Genomic DNA, 17,556 nt, shown 5'->3' on the forward strand with positions numbered 1-17,556 from the left:
TAGGGTACAATAAACGTCTTCCGAAAGAATAAAGGCTCAGAATATAATAAAGATAAATTACACATATATATATTTTTATTTTTTGACGGAGGGGGGGGGGAAATCCCCCCCTCCAAACTCCCCACCCGAAAAGAAATATTGGCTACGACCATGTAAAGTATAGTGACCTAGATTCTGATCTATGGTGTCACATTGTCATGAAGTTATCTAGTGGGAGGACATTGGCGTTTGAGTTGTATACATCGATCCTTACATCCTAAGTTATCTAGTGGAAGGACATTGGCGTTTGAGTTGTATACATCGATCCTTACATCATGAACTTATCTAGTGGAAGGACATTGGCGTTTGAGTTGTATACATCGATCCTTACATCATAAGTAACTTGTTGACTCGAGAATAGCCAGGGACTTTCCGTCCAATCGCGAATTCTGTCCAACTAAAAAGACGCTATTTCTGATAAGATATTGAGCTTTAGATTACATTGTGATTACAATATGTGACGCTGGCATTGTGTGGTCAATACAAATCTATAGACTTCAACGTAAATTTAGAGACACAATACTCTTATGGGGATACGTGAACTGGTAGTGAATACATACACATTTAATTCATACAATTGTGACACAACCTCCGTTAGCTTCTAATGAGGTCAGAAGAGAGTTCTCCTAATTCTTTTTAATTACTTTTGATGAATAAAATTTAAAGGGCGGCCACATCTTACTTATACATTGGCATAACATTCTTGGTTTGTTGGTCAAGACTATGTCCATACCATACATCTGTCCGCTTTCTCAACTGAAAGCAATGTTAGTTTCCACCTCATGTGCTCTGACCACCTCATGTGCTCTGACCACCTCATGTGCTCTGACCACCTCATGTGCTCTGATAATTATTTGTAAACTCTTCCTTCCAATATTCTAGAGTTTCAACGTCACTCAGACGAAAAGACACATATGCAGGTTTGATTTAGATCACTTGACATCATCGTAGAGTGTCCAGCTCACACACTGGCGACTTTTTGTTGTTGTTGTTGAATTGTCCACTCATGTTAGTGGACCTGAGCCTCTCCCCCCTTTTTTGTGTTTGTACTTAACGAGTATGCCTGTAAAGCAAAGATCCCCTTTCAGACCTTGTGGTCTATGTGTATGTGATCTATGTTTATGTGGCCTACTGTTAACGAGGATGTCATGTGGCCAGCACAACTTCCAACCGCCTTTTACTTTTCCCCCAACTAATGTTAGGTACCCATTTAAGCTGGGTGGACTCAGAGGCGCCCAAAGATCCGGAAATAAAAAATCCCAGTCTTCAGGATTCGAACCGGGACCCTCGGTTCAGAAGTCAAGCGCTTTACCACTCAGCCACCGCACCTCCGTATGCCTGTAAGGGCACCAATATTTATTTTCCGCCTGGAAGCAAGTGCAGTGGTAAGGTGATACGAATGGCCATGAAGTAATTTGACCAATCATAACATTTGTTATGGCATCACTCTGTAGTTTGATTCGTAAATGTACATTTCCAAATGATTAGTTGATAAAACAAAGACTAAATTCTTGTGCCATGGAGTCCCAGGATCGCCCTTCTTGTCGGCCATGACAGTATTGATCTTCTTTTGATCCGATTAACGTCTGGCTGATTTGATTGACACATTTATAATGGATCTTGATTGGCTCTGGAAATACTTTATGATCTCTTCGTGTCTCACTTTCCTCTCTGTCAACAGTCAGTAGCATGATTTCTCTCCCTTTCGTTTTTATAGAAGAAACAATAGAACAACTCTTTTTTGTCTAAGTCTCGATCAGTGCTACAGATATGTTTGCTTTGTAATAGAGATTTTAACAATTCAAGATACTTTCTGTATTATTATCAAAGGTACAGTGGGCATTGGGCAGAGGGGCTCGTTAGCCTTGGTTGGCTACCCATCTTGTAGAAGGAAAACTCTTAATGTTGCCTTGTGGCTATACTCAAACATGGGAAAGGCTCGTGAGTGACACTAAGGAAAAACTATCTTAAAGTAAACAGGGCTGTCCACGTCTAACAATGCGTCTCTAAGAAGACCTATAATCCATGGGTACTAGCTGGGAGGATGCTGTAGATGTGACGGCATATGGATAGCTTGCGGCTCATGGAGCTCATCAGCGCTTTGTCTAATTATCTATTTTCTATTTATAATAAATTAGTTATTTTAATTTGCTTGTTATGTTTTCGACGTAAGAACCGCGGTCCATATCCGGTCCTTCAGAATGCACAATAAGCCCTTTGAAATTTCAGACAGTGCAAAAGGAAGCCTCAATTGGTCTGTTTTAATGGTGTGGTGTTCTAGTGGTGTGGTGTTCTAATGGTGCGGTGTTCTAATGGTGCGGTGTTCTAATGGTGCAGTGTTCTAGTGGTGCGGTGTTCTAATGATGTGGTGTTCTAATGGTGTGGTGTTCTAGTGGTGTGGTGTTCTAATGGTGCGGTGTTCTAATGGTGCGGTGTTCTAATGGTGCGGTGTTCTAATGGTGCGGTGTTCTAATGGTGTGGTGTTCTAATGGTGCGGTGTTCTAATGGTGCGGTGTTCTAATGGTGTGGTGTTCTAATGGTGTGGTGTTCTAGTGGTGTGGTGTTCTACTGGTGTGGTGTTTTATCGGTGCGGTGTTCTAATGGTGTGGTGTTCTAATGGTGCGGTGTTCTAATGGTGTGGTGTTCTAGTGATTTTGTGTTCTAATGGTGTGGTGTTCTAATGGTGTGGTGTTCTAGTGGTGTGGTGTTCTAATGGTGCGGTGTTCTAATGGTGCGGTGTTCTAATGGTGCGGTGTTCTAGTGGTGTGGTGTTCTAATGGTGCGGTGTTCTAATGGCGCGGTGTTCTAATGGTGTGGTGTTCTAATGGTGTGGTGTTCTAATGGCGCGGTGTTCTAATGGTGTGGTGTTCTAATGGTGTGGTGTTCTAATGGTGCGGTGTTCTAAAGGTGCGGTGTTCTAATGGTGTGGTGTTCTAGAGGTGTGGTGTTCTACTGGTGTGGTGTTCTAGTGGTGTTGTGTTCTAATGGTGTGGTGTTTTATCGGTGTGGTGTTCTAATGGTGCGGTGTTCTAATGGTGCGGTGTTCTAGTGGTGTGGTGTTCTAATGGTGCGGTGTTCTAATGGTGCGGTGTTCTAATGGTGTGGTGTTCTAATTATGCGGTGTTCTAATGGTGTGGTGTTCTAATGGTGTGGTGTTCTAGTGGTGTGGTGTTCTAGTGGTGTGGTGTTCTAAAGGTGCGGTGTTCTAATGGTGTGGTGTTCTAATGGTGTGGTGTTCTAATGGTGCGGTGTTCTACTGGTGTGGTGATGTTTCTTTTGCCAGTGGAGTCGGATATTTTATATTTCCTCCAGGCCAAGAAAATGTTATCATAGTGCTATACCCTGCTACGGCGACTGCAGTTTTTTTTTTTAGGAAATTTCCGACCATAGCTTATGCCCAGGCTTTCATCTTTTGTCTATGAGATGACATAAAGTCGTCGCATCACGACTGAACGAAGACATAGAAGAATGTTTCTTGCAACGTTTAGTACTTTAGAACAATAAAACAAAAGCTAGGGACGTCTCTAAATGTTTTTAAATTGTGCTTTAACAAAGGGGGACTCACTCGCCTTTCTCTCCTGTGTATTTAAATACATCATCTCCTGTGTATTTAAATACATCATCTCCTGTGTATTGAAATACATCATCTCCTGTGTATTTAAATACATCATCTCCTGTGTATTTTCTACTGAGTTGACTCTCATATTTTGGGCAATAAAAGCCGCTGGAGAAATAAAATTACATTCACGAAATTAAAATTATAATGAAGTTTCCAGGTGGAGAAAGATAATTGACTTTTCTAAATATATTTTTTTATTGCTTTTTTATTTTGTTACTTTTCTGGAAAAATTTAGACGAGAAATCAATGTAGAGAAATCTGAGAACTAGACATACACGAGAACTAAACATATTTGCATTCCATGATATCAAACTTGCTGGACTTGGTGCAATATTTACGACGGCCTTATGTGAAATTCGGTGCCAGAGAAGAAGGTGTTCAGTGAACGTAAAAGCCAATGACATTCATTCTCCCCCCCCCCACCCCACCGAAAACTATTAACTTTCTTAAGTAACAAATTATTGGTAGCTTTGATCAAGCCTCTTTTTCTTCACTTTTTATGTTTTGAGAACAAGTGAATGGACTGTATCAAATTGTAAATGAACTGTACCGATTCGCGGAATGGACTGTACCTATTCGTGAATGGACTGTACCTATTCGTGAATGGACTGTACCTATTCGTGGTTGAACTGTACCGATTCGCGGAATGGACTGTACCTATTCGTGAATGGACTGTACCTATTCGTGAATGGACTGCATCGAGTCGTGAATGTACAAAGACGTGATAGGTATATCTCATGATGTGATTTGACTCTTCGAATATAATATAGATCTCAACTTTAGGGAAATATCAAAACTAAAACAGAGTTTTTGAAAACAAAATCAATAATTGAATATATTTCTTGATCGAATCAATACCTTAAGCTGTTCCAGCTCACTGATCAGTTTTCGGTTCTGAGCCTCTAAGAATCGAACCTTCTCGATGTAGTTGGCGAACCTTTCGTTCAGTTGCTGCATGTCTTTCTTCTCCCTCTCCCTGGAACTCTTCACGGTGGTGACGCCAGTGTGCGAGACGTTCCCGAAGCCAACTGGCAGCATGCCTGGAAAGAGACCATCTGTTGCTTTTTTACCGTCAAGGAATCAAGGTTAGTACCAAGTGTCAGACATGCCAGGACTTGTGTGGAACAATTAGAGGGAAACTAGTTCGTGTTAGTAGAGTTAAGTGCTTTATGTGTTGCTATTGGGGCCTGATTTCCTAGTGCCTGTTGGTAGAGTTAAGTACTTTATGTGTTGGCAGTGGGGCCTGATTTCCTAGTGCCTGTTAGTAGAGTTAAGTGCTTTATGTGTTGGCATTGGGGCCTGATTTCCTAGTGTCTGTTAGTAGAGTTAAGTACTTTATGTGATGGCATTGGGGCCTGATTTCCTAGTGCCTGTTAGTAGAGTTAAGTGCTTTATGTGTTGGCATTGGGGCCTGATTTCCTAGTGCCTGTTAGTAGAGTTAAGTGCTTTATGTGTTGGCAGTGGGGCCTGATTTCCTAGTGCCTGTTAGTAGAGTTAAGTGCTTTATGTGTTGGCCTTGGGGCCTGATTTCCTGCACTTTAAGATAACGTTAAGTTGTAGTGAAAGGTAACCTTAGAATTGAGAAGAATACGAGGCATGGGCGTAGCCAGGGGGGGGGGGGGTTTGGGGTTCAACCCCCCCCCCCCCCGAAATGAAATCCCCCCCCTTGGGGGGGGGGGGGAATCGGAATTTAGTGAATGATTTTTTGCTTTGATTTTGTTTATTTTAGGTAAGATTTTAATACTAAACCATCAATTGCCCCAGCACAACCAATGGGGTTTTGAGTTTAAAACCCCCTACCAGGGGGGTTCGAGTTTAAAACCCCCTACCAGGGGTTTTGAGTTTAAAACCCGCTACTAGGGGTTTTGAGTTTAAAACCCGCTACTAGGGGTTTTGAGTTTTAAACCCCCTACTTGGGGTTTTTGCAGTTAACCCCTCCCCTCTTCTATAAAACAAAACAAAACAAAAATGCAAACGAAAATCTCCTAATTCCAAGAGCACAGTTAAGGGAGATTTGGATTTTAAAACCCCCTCCAAAATTCACGATAAACCCCCTCTTCAATATAAAAAAAAGTTAATTACGCACTCAAAATGTTATGAGCGTAGCTAAATGGGTTTTGACTTAGTTTTTAGTTTAAACCCCACTTCAGCGGTTTGAAGGTAAAAATACCTCTTTAATAATAAAAACAAAGCAAATTATACACTCAAAATGTTTTGTGTGTAGTCAAAGGGGTTTTGAGATTAAACTCCCCTCCAGTGGAGTTTGAAGCTAAAAAGTACCTCTTCAATAAAAATAAAAGCAAATTACTCACACTAAAATCTATGAACGCAGCCAAAGGGGTTTTGAGAGTTTAAACCCCCCGCCAGGGGAGTTTGAGGCTAAAAAAATACATCTTCAGTGTAAGAAAAAAAGCAAATTACGGACTCAAAATGCTATGAGCGTTGCCAAAAGGGGTTTTGAGTTTAAACCCCCATTCAGAGGGGTTTAATGCTAAAAAATACCTCTTCAATATAAAAAAAAAAAAGCAAATTACACACTAAAATTATTTGAGCGTAGCCAATCCAATCGGGGGTTTTGAGTTTAAACCCCTCTTCTACAGATGGAGTTTGTTTAAAGTTTAAAACCCCTCCAGATGGTTTTGAGTTTAAGATCCCCCTACAGAGCATTTTGAGGTGGAAAACCCCAAACAGATGATTTTGACGATAAAACTTCTCTTTTGGATATAAAATCTAAAGCAATCTACAGTCACTTAATTCCAAGAGCGTATTCAAGAGTGGTTACACATTTTTATCAGTGGCAGGGCTTCCTTAATAAACTGCAGTGAATAGTCATCTGCCGAAATTGAATAATACTAAATGTACAGTGGCTCAACAAAGATGGCTAAGACAGATTTTAGAAGTCCGTTATAGAGATCGGGTTTAAATCAAGGAAATCCTATGCCGAACTGGGAGTCGACCCTTTAGTAAGATTGTGAGAGAGCGACGCATGAGGTTTGCGGGACATGTTCTCCGACAAAATGGATTACGCATAAGAATAGTTGCAATGATATCCTAGTACAGCTTGACGCCACTCATTCATTGAGGTCCTCATGGCAGGTGGGAAGCGGCTTTAGACATTACCAGTGACCGATTTTTATGGAAACAGCTTGACGTCAAATGCTCCGAACGGCGCGGTAGGGTCTAAGTCAGTAAGAATAGCACATTAGGTTTTTGAAATAAAACTTTTTAATAGCAGGAAAATGCACTGTAGATACCTCAGAATATGCATTTTGTTGGTTTTCAATACCAGAAATAGTGCATGGCGGCGGGGCTTCGCCCCGCGATAGCGCCCCCCAGACCCCCTTGCTAGTAATGGCAGGGAATCTATAATTTTATGGAAACAGCTTGACAGCAAATGCGCCAAACGGCGCGGTAGGGTCTAAGTCAGTAAGAATAGCACATTAGGTTTTTGAAATAGAACTTTTTAATAGCAGGAAAATGCACTATAGATACCTCAGAATATGCATTTTGTTGGCTTTCAATATCAGAAATAGTGCTTGGCGGCGGGGCTTCGCCCCGAGCTGGGGAGCTCCTAGCGCTCCCCCAGACCCCCTTGCTAGTATTTGCGGGGAATCTACAATTTTTCCACTAACTCATGGAAGAACCTATTCTAGGGCACAATAAACGTATTCCGAAAGAATGAAGAGTCAGAATGCAATAAAGATTATGTACACACACACACACATAAATACATATAAAAAGAAAATTTCGCTTGGGGGGGGGGGGTCTCGCGGGGGGGGGGGAGAGAAAAAATCCCCCCCCCAACCCCCCCCCCCCCCCCCCCGAAAAAAAATCCTGGCTACGCCCATGATACGAGGCATAGTGAACATGAGTTTGTGAAGTAGTGTGAATGAAAGAACAAGTTTTGAGTCTTCCAAACAAGCTTTAGAGTTGGCAATTTTCTATTCACATGTACATTAGCAAACTGTATGTTTATATTATTTAATTAAGTGCAGAATACCAGCTTAAAGGAATTTTAATGTTTTTCTCTATATAGTTGTTAAATTACTTTAGATAATAACTATGTGTAAGTTGTAGCAAATAGTCATTAGATTAATAAATAGTTATGATGGAAATCAAATTTAGGACAGTCTTTAGATTAGTGAAAGTCTCAAACAAATTGCGTTAGCTTTACAGCGTTCATGCGACAATACATACATGTGAATTCTAACCAGAGAAAGCATGCTATGCTGTTTGTAATCTTGTATATCATGCTGGTCAATGATACTAAATAAATATGTTAGTGTGTTGTGTTTGGCATCTACTCGGCAATGTGGAAATTAATTTTTTTTAATTTAATTTTTTTTTTTTTTTTTTTCATCAGTGTAAAGTAAAATGTTAACCGTTCATTTCCAGCACAAACAGCATCAAAATGGTAAGATGTTTTCTTTTCTAGTATGATAATAAAGTAAAGAAATAATATTCAAACATGCAATAACCAAAAATAAAACTGTTGAAAGTTATATGAAAATATAAAAGAAATATCAAGACAGTATTGGATGAGCGAAAGAAGATCAGTGAGTGTCTCGAGAAAAAACTTTATTTTATACCCATGAACATGCTTATAAAAATGTTGCTTTCATTATAGCATATTTTCTGAAGTGAGCTAACTCAAAGTACTTATTAAACTGAAGTGAGCTAACTCAAAGTACTTATTAGATTGTTTTACTAAGCATCGTAAACGTGTTTGTGTGTGAATGAAACTTTTAGTGCTAATATTTCCTCCATAACTTCTCACAGTGGCTCTCGCTATATATCGACCTGTGATAACTCTTGCTGTACTTTGTAAAACAAATGTGTGTTAATTGTTTGGTGTGCATAAAAAGGAAGGTACCTGAAGTTATTTCCACTGTCCTCTTGTAGCTGCCCCCTCCATGACCCCCGCCTCCAATTACACTGGACAGGCTAGTGTGTCCCACATTGGAGCTTCTGGGGTGGATGGAGGATTTGTAATAGAAGTCATCCCCTCCTTCACTGTTGACGCTGCCTCCGCCACCGATGCTGGAGGTGCTGCTGGACGTGGTGATGACCGTACGTTTCTCTAGCGTGGACTGAGAAGTCATTGTCAAGGTCAGGGGAAGTCACGTCTGCAATAAAGAATTTTATCTATTATTTAAAACAGATAAATGTTTTAGTCAACATAAGAAGAAAAATGCGATGATTAGTGTAGGTCATGTGAAAAAAAAAACACTAGAAGGGATTTAAACCCAGACTTCTGGGTATTCTTAAATATGCAGCTATATTATTTTTCGTTTAAAAATGACTCTACTTTTGGACAGAGATTAATATTTCAGTTTGGGTTCAATAAGGACAGAACGTAGTTTAGAGTCAAATAAAACCTTTAATCGTATGTTTTGTTTTTACACGCATTGGATAAGAGAACCAAAAAAGAATCTATGAAAAAGAGTTGCTAAAATACTCATATGGATTTGGAGAGAGAGAGAGAGAGAGAGAGAGAGAGAGAGAGAAAGAGAGAGAGAAGAAATAAAATGAGAGGTTTAACTGTTCTACTAACTACGAATTATTTAAGATTTGTCTGTGGAACATTATTGCACTAAGTTATAAAGCAACAGCAATAAAAAAAATATGTAGTATAAGGGAGACAATAAAAACTTTTTTGTTTTTTTTAAATTGTCAACTGAGTTAAGTCCCATTATAGTAATAGTACGCGGCTAAACAGAGTTGTATATGTATTACTATGTCTTATATATATATATATATATATATATATATATATATATATATATATATTATATATATAATCCCCCCTCTGGGTGATTCTACCATCACAGAAGAGTTACAAAGACAAACAGAACAAAACACTATTTTGTTCCACACTTGAATAGATCGAAAGATACTCTTCAACTATCTGATATACATATCAAAATATAATTTATGATTGATTCCGGTTTGAATGTACATTATTGTTTTCTTTAGTTATGTTTTATTTGGTGTAATGAACAAATTGTATGATAATTTCCTTATGGAAAATAAAGATTATTATTTTATTGTTATTATTATTATTATTAGATAAATAAAAAAAAAACATTTACAATATATAAAAAAAAGCTTACATAAGTGTAATTGTATCAATTAGTTTGGATCAATCATGTAGCTATATATACCATCGTTATAATAAATCTGTGCGATTAGAAATAGTATATAATATAGTTGTTTTTGTTTAGCTTTTAGCTCTCAATGCGCTCTGATCCTATCCCTTGTCTGCACCAGTTGGAAAAGGTGGAGGGACATAGGAGGTATCTTGGTGAATGAGGATCGTTTAGATCGTTTTTTTTTCAATACATAAAAAATGTTAACTCAGAGCTTAATCTGTCGAGTACGATTTCTTTCCCTTGTTCAAGATACCAATTAAAAAAAAAACAAAAAAAAAACAATAGTTAATTAATTGATTCTTATGTTGTCAGGTAAAAGAAATAATTGTGACAAAATTTCAGCTTAATCCGAGAAAGGGTGTGGGAGAAATAACGCGTACAAACTTTTTACCACACAGACAGACAGAGTTGATATAACATTATTTCTAAGATTTATGACGAATGAAAAAAACATTCCGAAATGCCAATGACGGAACTAATTCAAAGGGATGTGACATAGTTACAGGGCGTTGACACTCCTTCTCCCACTAGAAGTATTTGTTTGAAGCTCTCAGCCCACCTGCACCAGGTAGACATTGTAACTTGTGTTTTAAGTCCCAATGTTTGTCAGATCCTGTCTACCGACCTACTGTGACCACGTCATACCACAGGATGAAACAGTTGGAGAGAGAGAGAGAGTGCTGAGCAAACAGCTAGATGCTATTTTCACTCTACACTGTTTGTCCACCTATTAGTTTACAAAATTATCCAAACGTTTGGGGCTGTGTTTAAATTTGTCTAACTTCAGTTTTTTTTCCGGTAAATAAATAAAAAAGAACATATAGAAAAGAATGTATCACCTTTCTAAATTTCTAGGTAGAAAAAACAACAATCCAATAGCATGTTTTCCTGGATGGCAACTTAAAGATTTCCATCTATGGGACATAACTCTAAATAGCTAACAATTTGGTATATCCGGTGTGCGGATAAAAGACGTGTTGATCAGGTTTGTAATTGAAAAAGTAGACCATCCAATGGTAGGCACTTTGTAGCACCGTACAAGCAAATGTAAAAGTCCATGGTAAAAAAACAACTATTTTTTTAAATTTAGCTGTCAACAATAATATTTACAATAAACAAAAATCCTCAATTCAAACACGTTTAAACATTTATACTCCATATATCCTAAACATTGATACTTTCTATCTCCTAAACAGATTCGAAGGATATCTTTTATTCCATGTTATTTTTTTTAAAGAGACCAATAGACAATCCCATAGTTAAGTACATCTTATCTCGTGATTCATGATACAATATTAAGAGTCATAAGTACATCTTATCACGTGATTCATGAGAAAATCTCAGTACGAGGCCCTTTGAAACCTACTATTCAAAGGAACAGTTGACACAAAGTAACAATGGTCAACATTTGAGGATGATAGAAATATAGAAATATAATTTTCAAAACAGATATAATATGGCGGCCAAAAAAAAAAAAAGAAAGAAAAGTAAAAAGCAAAAAGGCTGTCCACTCTCTAAGACCTTTACTCCATGGGCACTAGCTGGGAAGAGGCTGTAGATGTGAACCACATATGGATAGCTTGCGGCTCTATGCGCTGATCAGCGCTGGATGTACACTTTTTGTCCAAATCTCTATTTATTATATTTATAATACATAAGTTACTTTAATTTACTAGTTATGTTCTGGAACAATGATTCTCAACATAAGAACCGCGGTCCATATCCAGTCCTTCAGAATGTACTATAAGCCGTTTGAAATTTCAAACAGTACAAAAAGGAAGCCTCAGTTGGTCTGTTCTAGTGGTGCGGTGTTCTAGTGGTGCGGTGTTCTAATGGTGCGGTGTTCTAATGGTGCGGTGTTCTAATGGTGCGGTGTTCTAATGGTGCGGTGTTCTAGTGGTGCGGTGTTCTAGTGGTGCGGTGTTCTAATGGTGCGGTGTTCTAGTGGTGCGGTGTTCTAGTGGTGTGGTGTTCTAGTGGTGCGGTGTTCTAGTGGTGCGGTGTTCTAGTGGTGTGGTGTTCTAATGGTGTGGTGTTCTAATGGTGTGGTGTTCTAATGGTGTGGTGTTCTAGTGGTGCGGTGTTCTAATGGTGTGGTGTTCTAATGGTGTGGTGTTCTAATGGTGTGGTGTTCTAGTGGTGTGGTGTTCTAGTGGTGTGGTGTTCTAGTGGTGCGGTGTTCTAATGGTGCGGTGTTCTAATGGTGTGGTGTTCTAGTGGTGTGGTGTTCTAATGGTGTGGTGTTCTAGTGGTGTGGTGTTCTAATAGTGTGGTGTTCTAGTGGTGTGGTGTTCTAATGGTGTGGTGTTCTAGTGGTGCGGTGTTCTAGTGGTGCGGTGTTCTAATGGTGCGGTGTTCTAATGGTGTGGTGTTCTAGTGGTGTGGTGTTTTAGTGGTGTGGTGTTCTAATGGTGCGGTGTTCTAATGGTGTGGTGTTCTAGTGGTGCGGTGTTCTAGTGGTGCGGTGTTCTAATGGTGCGGTATTCTAATGGTGTGGTCATGTGATGTTTCCCTAGCCATGGGACTCTGAGATTGTGTATTTCCTTCAGGCCAACAAAATGTCAGAAACTTTCAAAGCTAGTGTAATGGAATAACTTAACGCCAACGAACAGGTTTGTTGATCACATTTTTAACAATATCCCAGTGGGGCCCAAACTACGGCTTTAAGGTCACATTCGGCCACCCAGAGGCCATGCAATCCGGCCCTCAAAACTTCTGACCACAATTTCCAAAATGATTAATGAAGCTGCAAAGGCCCAATGAACTCGACAATTGATACCCAATGGTGGAAATGTATATTCCCCTTCCCTCTGGGGCAATTACTGTACAATCAGACATAGTGTATCAAGTCTTTAAGTATACATAGACAAAGTGTATCAAGTCTATAAGTATACATAGCAATAGTGTATCAAGTCTATAAGTATACATAGACATAGTGTATCAAGTCTATAAGTATACATAGCAATAGTGTATCAAGTCTATAAGTATACATAGACAAAGTGTATCAAGTCTATAAGTATACATAGCAATAGTGTATCAAGTCTATAAGTATACATAGCAATAGTGTATCAAGTCTATAAGTATACATAGACATAGTGTATCAAGTCTATAAGTATACATAGACATAGTGTATCAAGTCTATAAGTATACATAGCAATAGTGTATCAAGTCTTAAAGTATACATAGACATAGTGTATCAAGTCTTAAAGATAGTATGATAAGGAGTTGATCGCCCTCTGAAATAAATCATTACTAACGCCTTTCAGTTACAATTCGTTTCTAAATCTATTTGTTCGGACAGCGAGTTGAATGTCTTCTCTATGATTTAGCTTTCTTAGAGTTGGCCAGCAAGAGTGTGAAGTGATACAATTTATTTTTAGAATTTGAAACAAATTCAATTTCATTTTCACTTTTTGAATATAGAACATTGAGCATGACAATCAAAAACATACACAAACATATAAACTAATTTGAAAATCACAGACACACTCCTACACACACATACACCTGCCTACACACACACACACAAGCGCGCGCTGTACTTTTCTTTCCCTTTTATAAGTTTCAGCTTTTCCTTTTGTTCTCCATTTGGCGAACTTTTAAAAGTGTCAATTTAATTTAATTTTTTTCCACTATTTTAATTTAGAATTTAATTTCAGCCTTATTTCAGTTTCAGACTCAATGAAATAAACGAGACATGTTTTTATTTCAGATTTCCGTTTCCAATAATAGTGGTTGAGTATTTGATCCAGATGAAATACAATTGGAGTCAATGTTCAATTCAAAGTTTCTCTTAGTTCTTCTCTTATATGTTCTTTTCAGTTTAGTTCTTAGACTTATTATTTGTACGTTTTAATTCAGTTTTCTATTTCTATTATTTTTGTTTAAAAATTAAAATTTTATTCTTTTATAATGAAAGGCTTTTATTTTTGTTTAATGTACTTTTTTATTTTTGCTGTTGTAAGAAATTAATTCGCTAGCAACCTACAGAATGTTAAAAAAACTGATTCAATTTAAATTGAGAATTAAAAACGATTCTGTGAATTCAATTTCAACGAAATATCACATGCACATTTTCTGAAGGAAATAAAGAAGTGTTTGTTTCCCTCAGATACATAACAATATTCAGAGACATAAGAACATTTAAAAACATTACACCATATTAAAATGTATAACACAGTGTTGGAAGTGGGGGGGGGGGGGTGTTCATAAAATACTCAATATCGTTATTGAACATATGGGAAAACATTTTTTACATCATATAGACAACTTGGATAAAGAAAAGAACTTTTTCACAAACCCTACACTATGTTTCTCTTGAAAATGTACCTTTAAGTGGAAACGTTTTTCTAGTGTACAAAACTCTTAGAACTCTTGTCCTCTAACTGTAAAGTTAAGGTAACAACTATCTACACATGTACATCTAGCAAGACAATGAAGATAGACTTTTAAAAAACAACAACCAATGATATCCTTACAAATGTGAACATGTAAGCCTGCTAATAGAATACAATATGTATACGTTTAGTGCCTCAATTCGATTTAGTGTATTTCAAAAGCCTCTAACCCTAACCTAGGAGGTTGTCCCGTTCATTTTAGTTATTACGTAGATTTACCCCTTTGTCTAAAATCTAACAAAGACAAACTATTTATTTTGTTTAACTCCCTTTTCTGAAATAATTTAAATACAAAAGTGCGAAACCTCAAACAGAAGCAAGTTTTTGAAGAATTTTGTTTTAAATTCTAAGATTAGCAGCAGACGTTATAAGCAGAAGTTTTTAAAATGCGAACGTTTAAAATAGATTAAAGGAAAAAAAAAGATTTGTAAAAAGGCTTTAAAAGGTGGTGGAAAGAGACAGAAAATTATTTTTAAAATGTACTCACCTTTTTAATCAAATGTTTAAATCCAACTCAATAATGAACTTGTTAAACGAAGTCAATTCGGCGAAATAAAATTCTACAAATTCAACAAATATCTGGCAGTCTATGAAGTCCTTTATCACAGCAAAAACAAGAGATAGAACTCTCCACAAGTGAAAATAACAATTTTTTTTGCAATCTGGATCAACGACAAGGTTTTTTAGTTTTCAATCCTCCAACAGTCAAATGAAAAAGCTCATTAAAATGCAGTATTTACCAACGGATTGGGTTGAAAACAAGTTGATTTTAGAATGGAGACTGACATACAGGGGAATGAACTCTTGTGAGTACACTAGTCACACTACGGGAAGAGATCGGCCAAACTTGGGTCACTTTTCAGTAGTGAATGTTGTTTTTTTTTTCTTTTCGACCTTTAGCTGCAATGTGACGAGCTCTGCTGTAGGAATTCGCAATAAAAGGAGTCCTGCGTGGATGCCTTTCACAGCTGTGAGCCTGCTACAGCTGGGTCACGGCTACATATACGCCAGGTCTTTGGATGTCGTTGAGTAAACCGAGGACTGATCAAACAGGCCAGTCGACCTGCCCTTCTAGCTCCCATCTGTGTCTCCCCCCCCCCCTTTACATGCTGACTTGACATTTTCACCACCCCCGCACTCCTTCTCACCTAGACCTATGATTAACACTCACACACACACACACACACACACTCCCATTGCGAGCATGTCGAGGACATGAGGACAGAGAGAGAGAAGTTGTAGTACATGGTGACTCGAGCGTCTACTTCAAGACATTTACAGCGCGGGAAATACAGCGTTACCAGTGGATTGTTTATCCGAGTGGTCAGGGAACTAGTTCAGCCAGGGACAGGACACACTCCCTCTTCTTTGATTGTCGCCAAGACCGGACTTAAAAAACATAGATCTTAAGAAAAAAAAAAAAGGCCACTCCTCTCGACGTCATTACCAGTTGTTCTTTGGTCCCAGTCCAACGACGTAGCATCTTCAAGTCAGACCCTAGTGGCTTCCCTTATATGGTCATGTTAAGAAAGAAGTGCTCTCAAATCTGAATACGTTTGTCAGTAAAGATTCAAACCTACACATTCACACAGACACGCACACAGACACGCACACAAATAGTCAGACAATTAAAAAGAAAGGAAAAAAAGTTTTGTAAAGAAAAAAAAAATACAGACTTTTTTTTTACAAATATCATTCAAACTGTAACTACAAGTCTCACTTTAACTCTTTCTTAAACTCTCACTTTAACATCACTTAAAGTATAGCTCTCACTTTCACTCACTTTAATTCTTCCTATCTCACTTTAGCTCGGACTATTTCTCAGTCTTTCACTCACTTACACTTTACTCACTTTTATTCTTACTGTACCGCTCACTTAAGCTCTCACTCTAACTCTCACTTAAGCTCTCACTCTAGCTCTCACTTTTGCTCTCTTCTATTCTTGCTATCTGCCTACAACTCTCACTTTCTTGTCTCTTTCTCACACTCTTCCTCTTAGTTTCATCCTCTCTATGACTTAGACCAGTGATGCCCAACCTTATTCGCCCGGCGGGCCATTTTCATTTCCGACACTCGTGTCGCGGGCCACATCGTCGAATAGATGAAACAAAATGAAATAGAGAATAATTCCATTTTAAATAGTTTTATTAGAAACCTGTAGCACTACTAGGCCAACGTACACACGTAGGGCGAATACGTAAGATCGGTCTCATCCGTTTTATTTCTGAAAGGTTTGTCTGCTCAATGAAGTGTTTGTAAACATTGTGATCGTCCTTAACACTTCATTTCGGACATTTGAAAAGTTTCATCAGGCGAAGAAATGAACTGTCTGCATCACTCTAAGTTTCTCCAACAGGGATGTCTGGCTTTGTAAGTCAATCAATTCCAGTTGCAGATCTATAGGAGTAATCCTCAGTGGCAATAGAAAACATTTCAAAATCTGCTGCTCTGTCATTTAGTTTTGCAATTGGTTAACTGCTTTTTTACCCAGGACTAATTCTTTCACCACTGCTAGAAAGCACTTTTTTACGCATCATGCCTCATAATTTGAGCAGCTCTGTAACTTGTCCTTGCCGTGGACTCATTTCTTGTCTCTTTGTTCTCGTCAGTCGCTTGACTCATTCAACTAGCGCGTAGCTTAGCGATCTTTTCTGGGCGGTTAAAACCAACAATGCCGCCATATGTTTTTTATGTTTTGATTTGCAAATGACTTTTTGTTATAAGTTTTGAAAACAGCAACATTTCGGAATCTTGTTGGCATATGTTCCACAAAAGCAAAGATGTCTTCAATTTTTTCCGGAAGTTTCTACATTTACTTTCTAGTTTTCGTTCCTATGACTCTCATTTCATTAACGCTTCAATATTAAATGGTACTACCATTCTCTTTGATATCAAACGAACTTTACCAAAAAATGATGCAGAATTGATGCCCTGTGTTACACACAACATATTACACGACTAGCTCAAGACAGCAGAGGAATTATTCAAGAACCTAAAACAACTGTCAACACTTGTCACTAAAAAATAAACGTCGTGTTCATTTAAAAAAAAATGACTTTAGAATGACGTAGATTAGAATGAAATCCATCCAAGAAAAGTGAGAGTCCTAACGTTGGAAAAATACATTTTTCAACCTTTTCAAAAATGTTCTTCACTTTGTGCCGAGGTTTAGGCGGGCCGGATGGAAACACGTCGCGGGCCGGATGTGGCCCGCGGGCCGTAGTTTGGGCATCACTGACTAATACAAACAGAATATTATGTTCATGTTTTGTGCACCTTCTAATAGTTATGGGTTTCTTAAGTGATAAGTCTCAAAATGAACAGCTGGTTTGGTTTACGGAAATCTTTG

At 38.1% G+C, this 17,556-nt stretch overlaps 1 protein-coding gene across 2 annotated transcripts in view; it reads right to left on the bottom strand.

Annotated features, from left to right (window-relative positions):
- The window catches only part of LOC106050951 (protein lava lamp-like), a 105,467-nt gene extending 90,237 nt beyond the window's left edge, over nucleotides 1–15,230 (bottom strand). Inside the window, exons 1-3 of one of the 2 annotated variants that reach the window (XM_056041852.1) lie at nucleotides 14,695–15,230; nucleotides 8,532–8,784; nucleotides 4,517–4,698 (exon numbers count right to left, since the gene is read on the bottom strand). In XM_056041852.1, the coding sequence (XP_055897827.1) occupies nucleotides 4,517–4,698; nucleotides 8,532–8,760 (411 nt within the window). In that variant the 5' untranslated portion in view covers nucleotides 8,761–8,784; nucleotides 14,695–15,230. Of the gene's footprint in view, nucleotides 1–4,516; nucleotides 4,714–8,531; nucleotides 8,785–14,694 lie in introns of both variants that reach the window. The other variant, XM_056041844.1, reaches the window with a different exon arrangement.
- Nucleotides 15,231–17,556: the final 2,326 nt, after the last annotated feature.

The sequence above is a fragment of the Biomphalaria glabrata genome, chromosome 9 (genome assembly GCF_947242115.1).
Source record: "Biomphalaria glabrata chromosome 9, xgBioGlab47.1, whole genome shotgun sequence".
NCBI lineage: Eukaryota > Metazoa > Mollusca > Gastropoda > Planorbidae > Biomphalaria > Biomphalaria glabrata.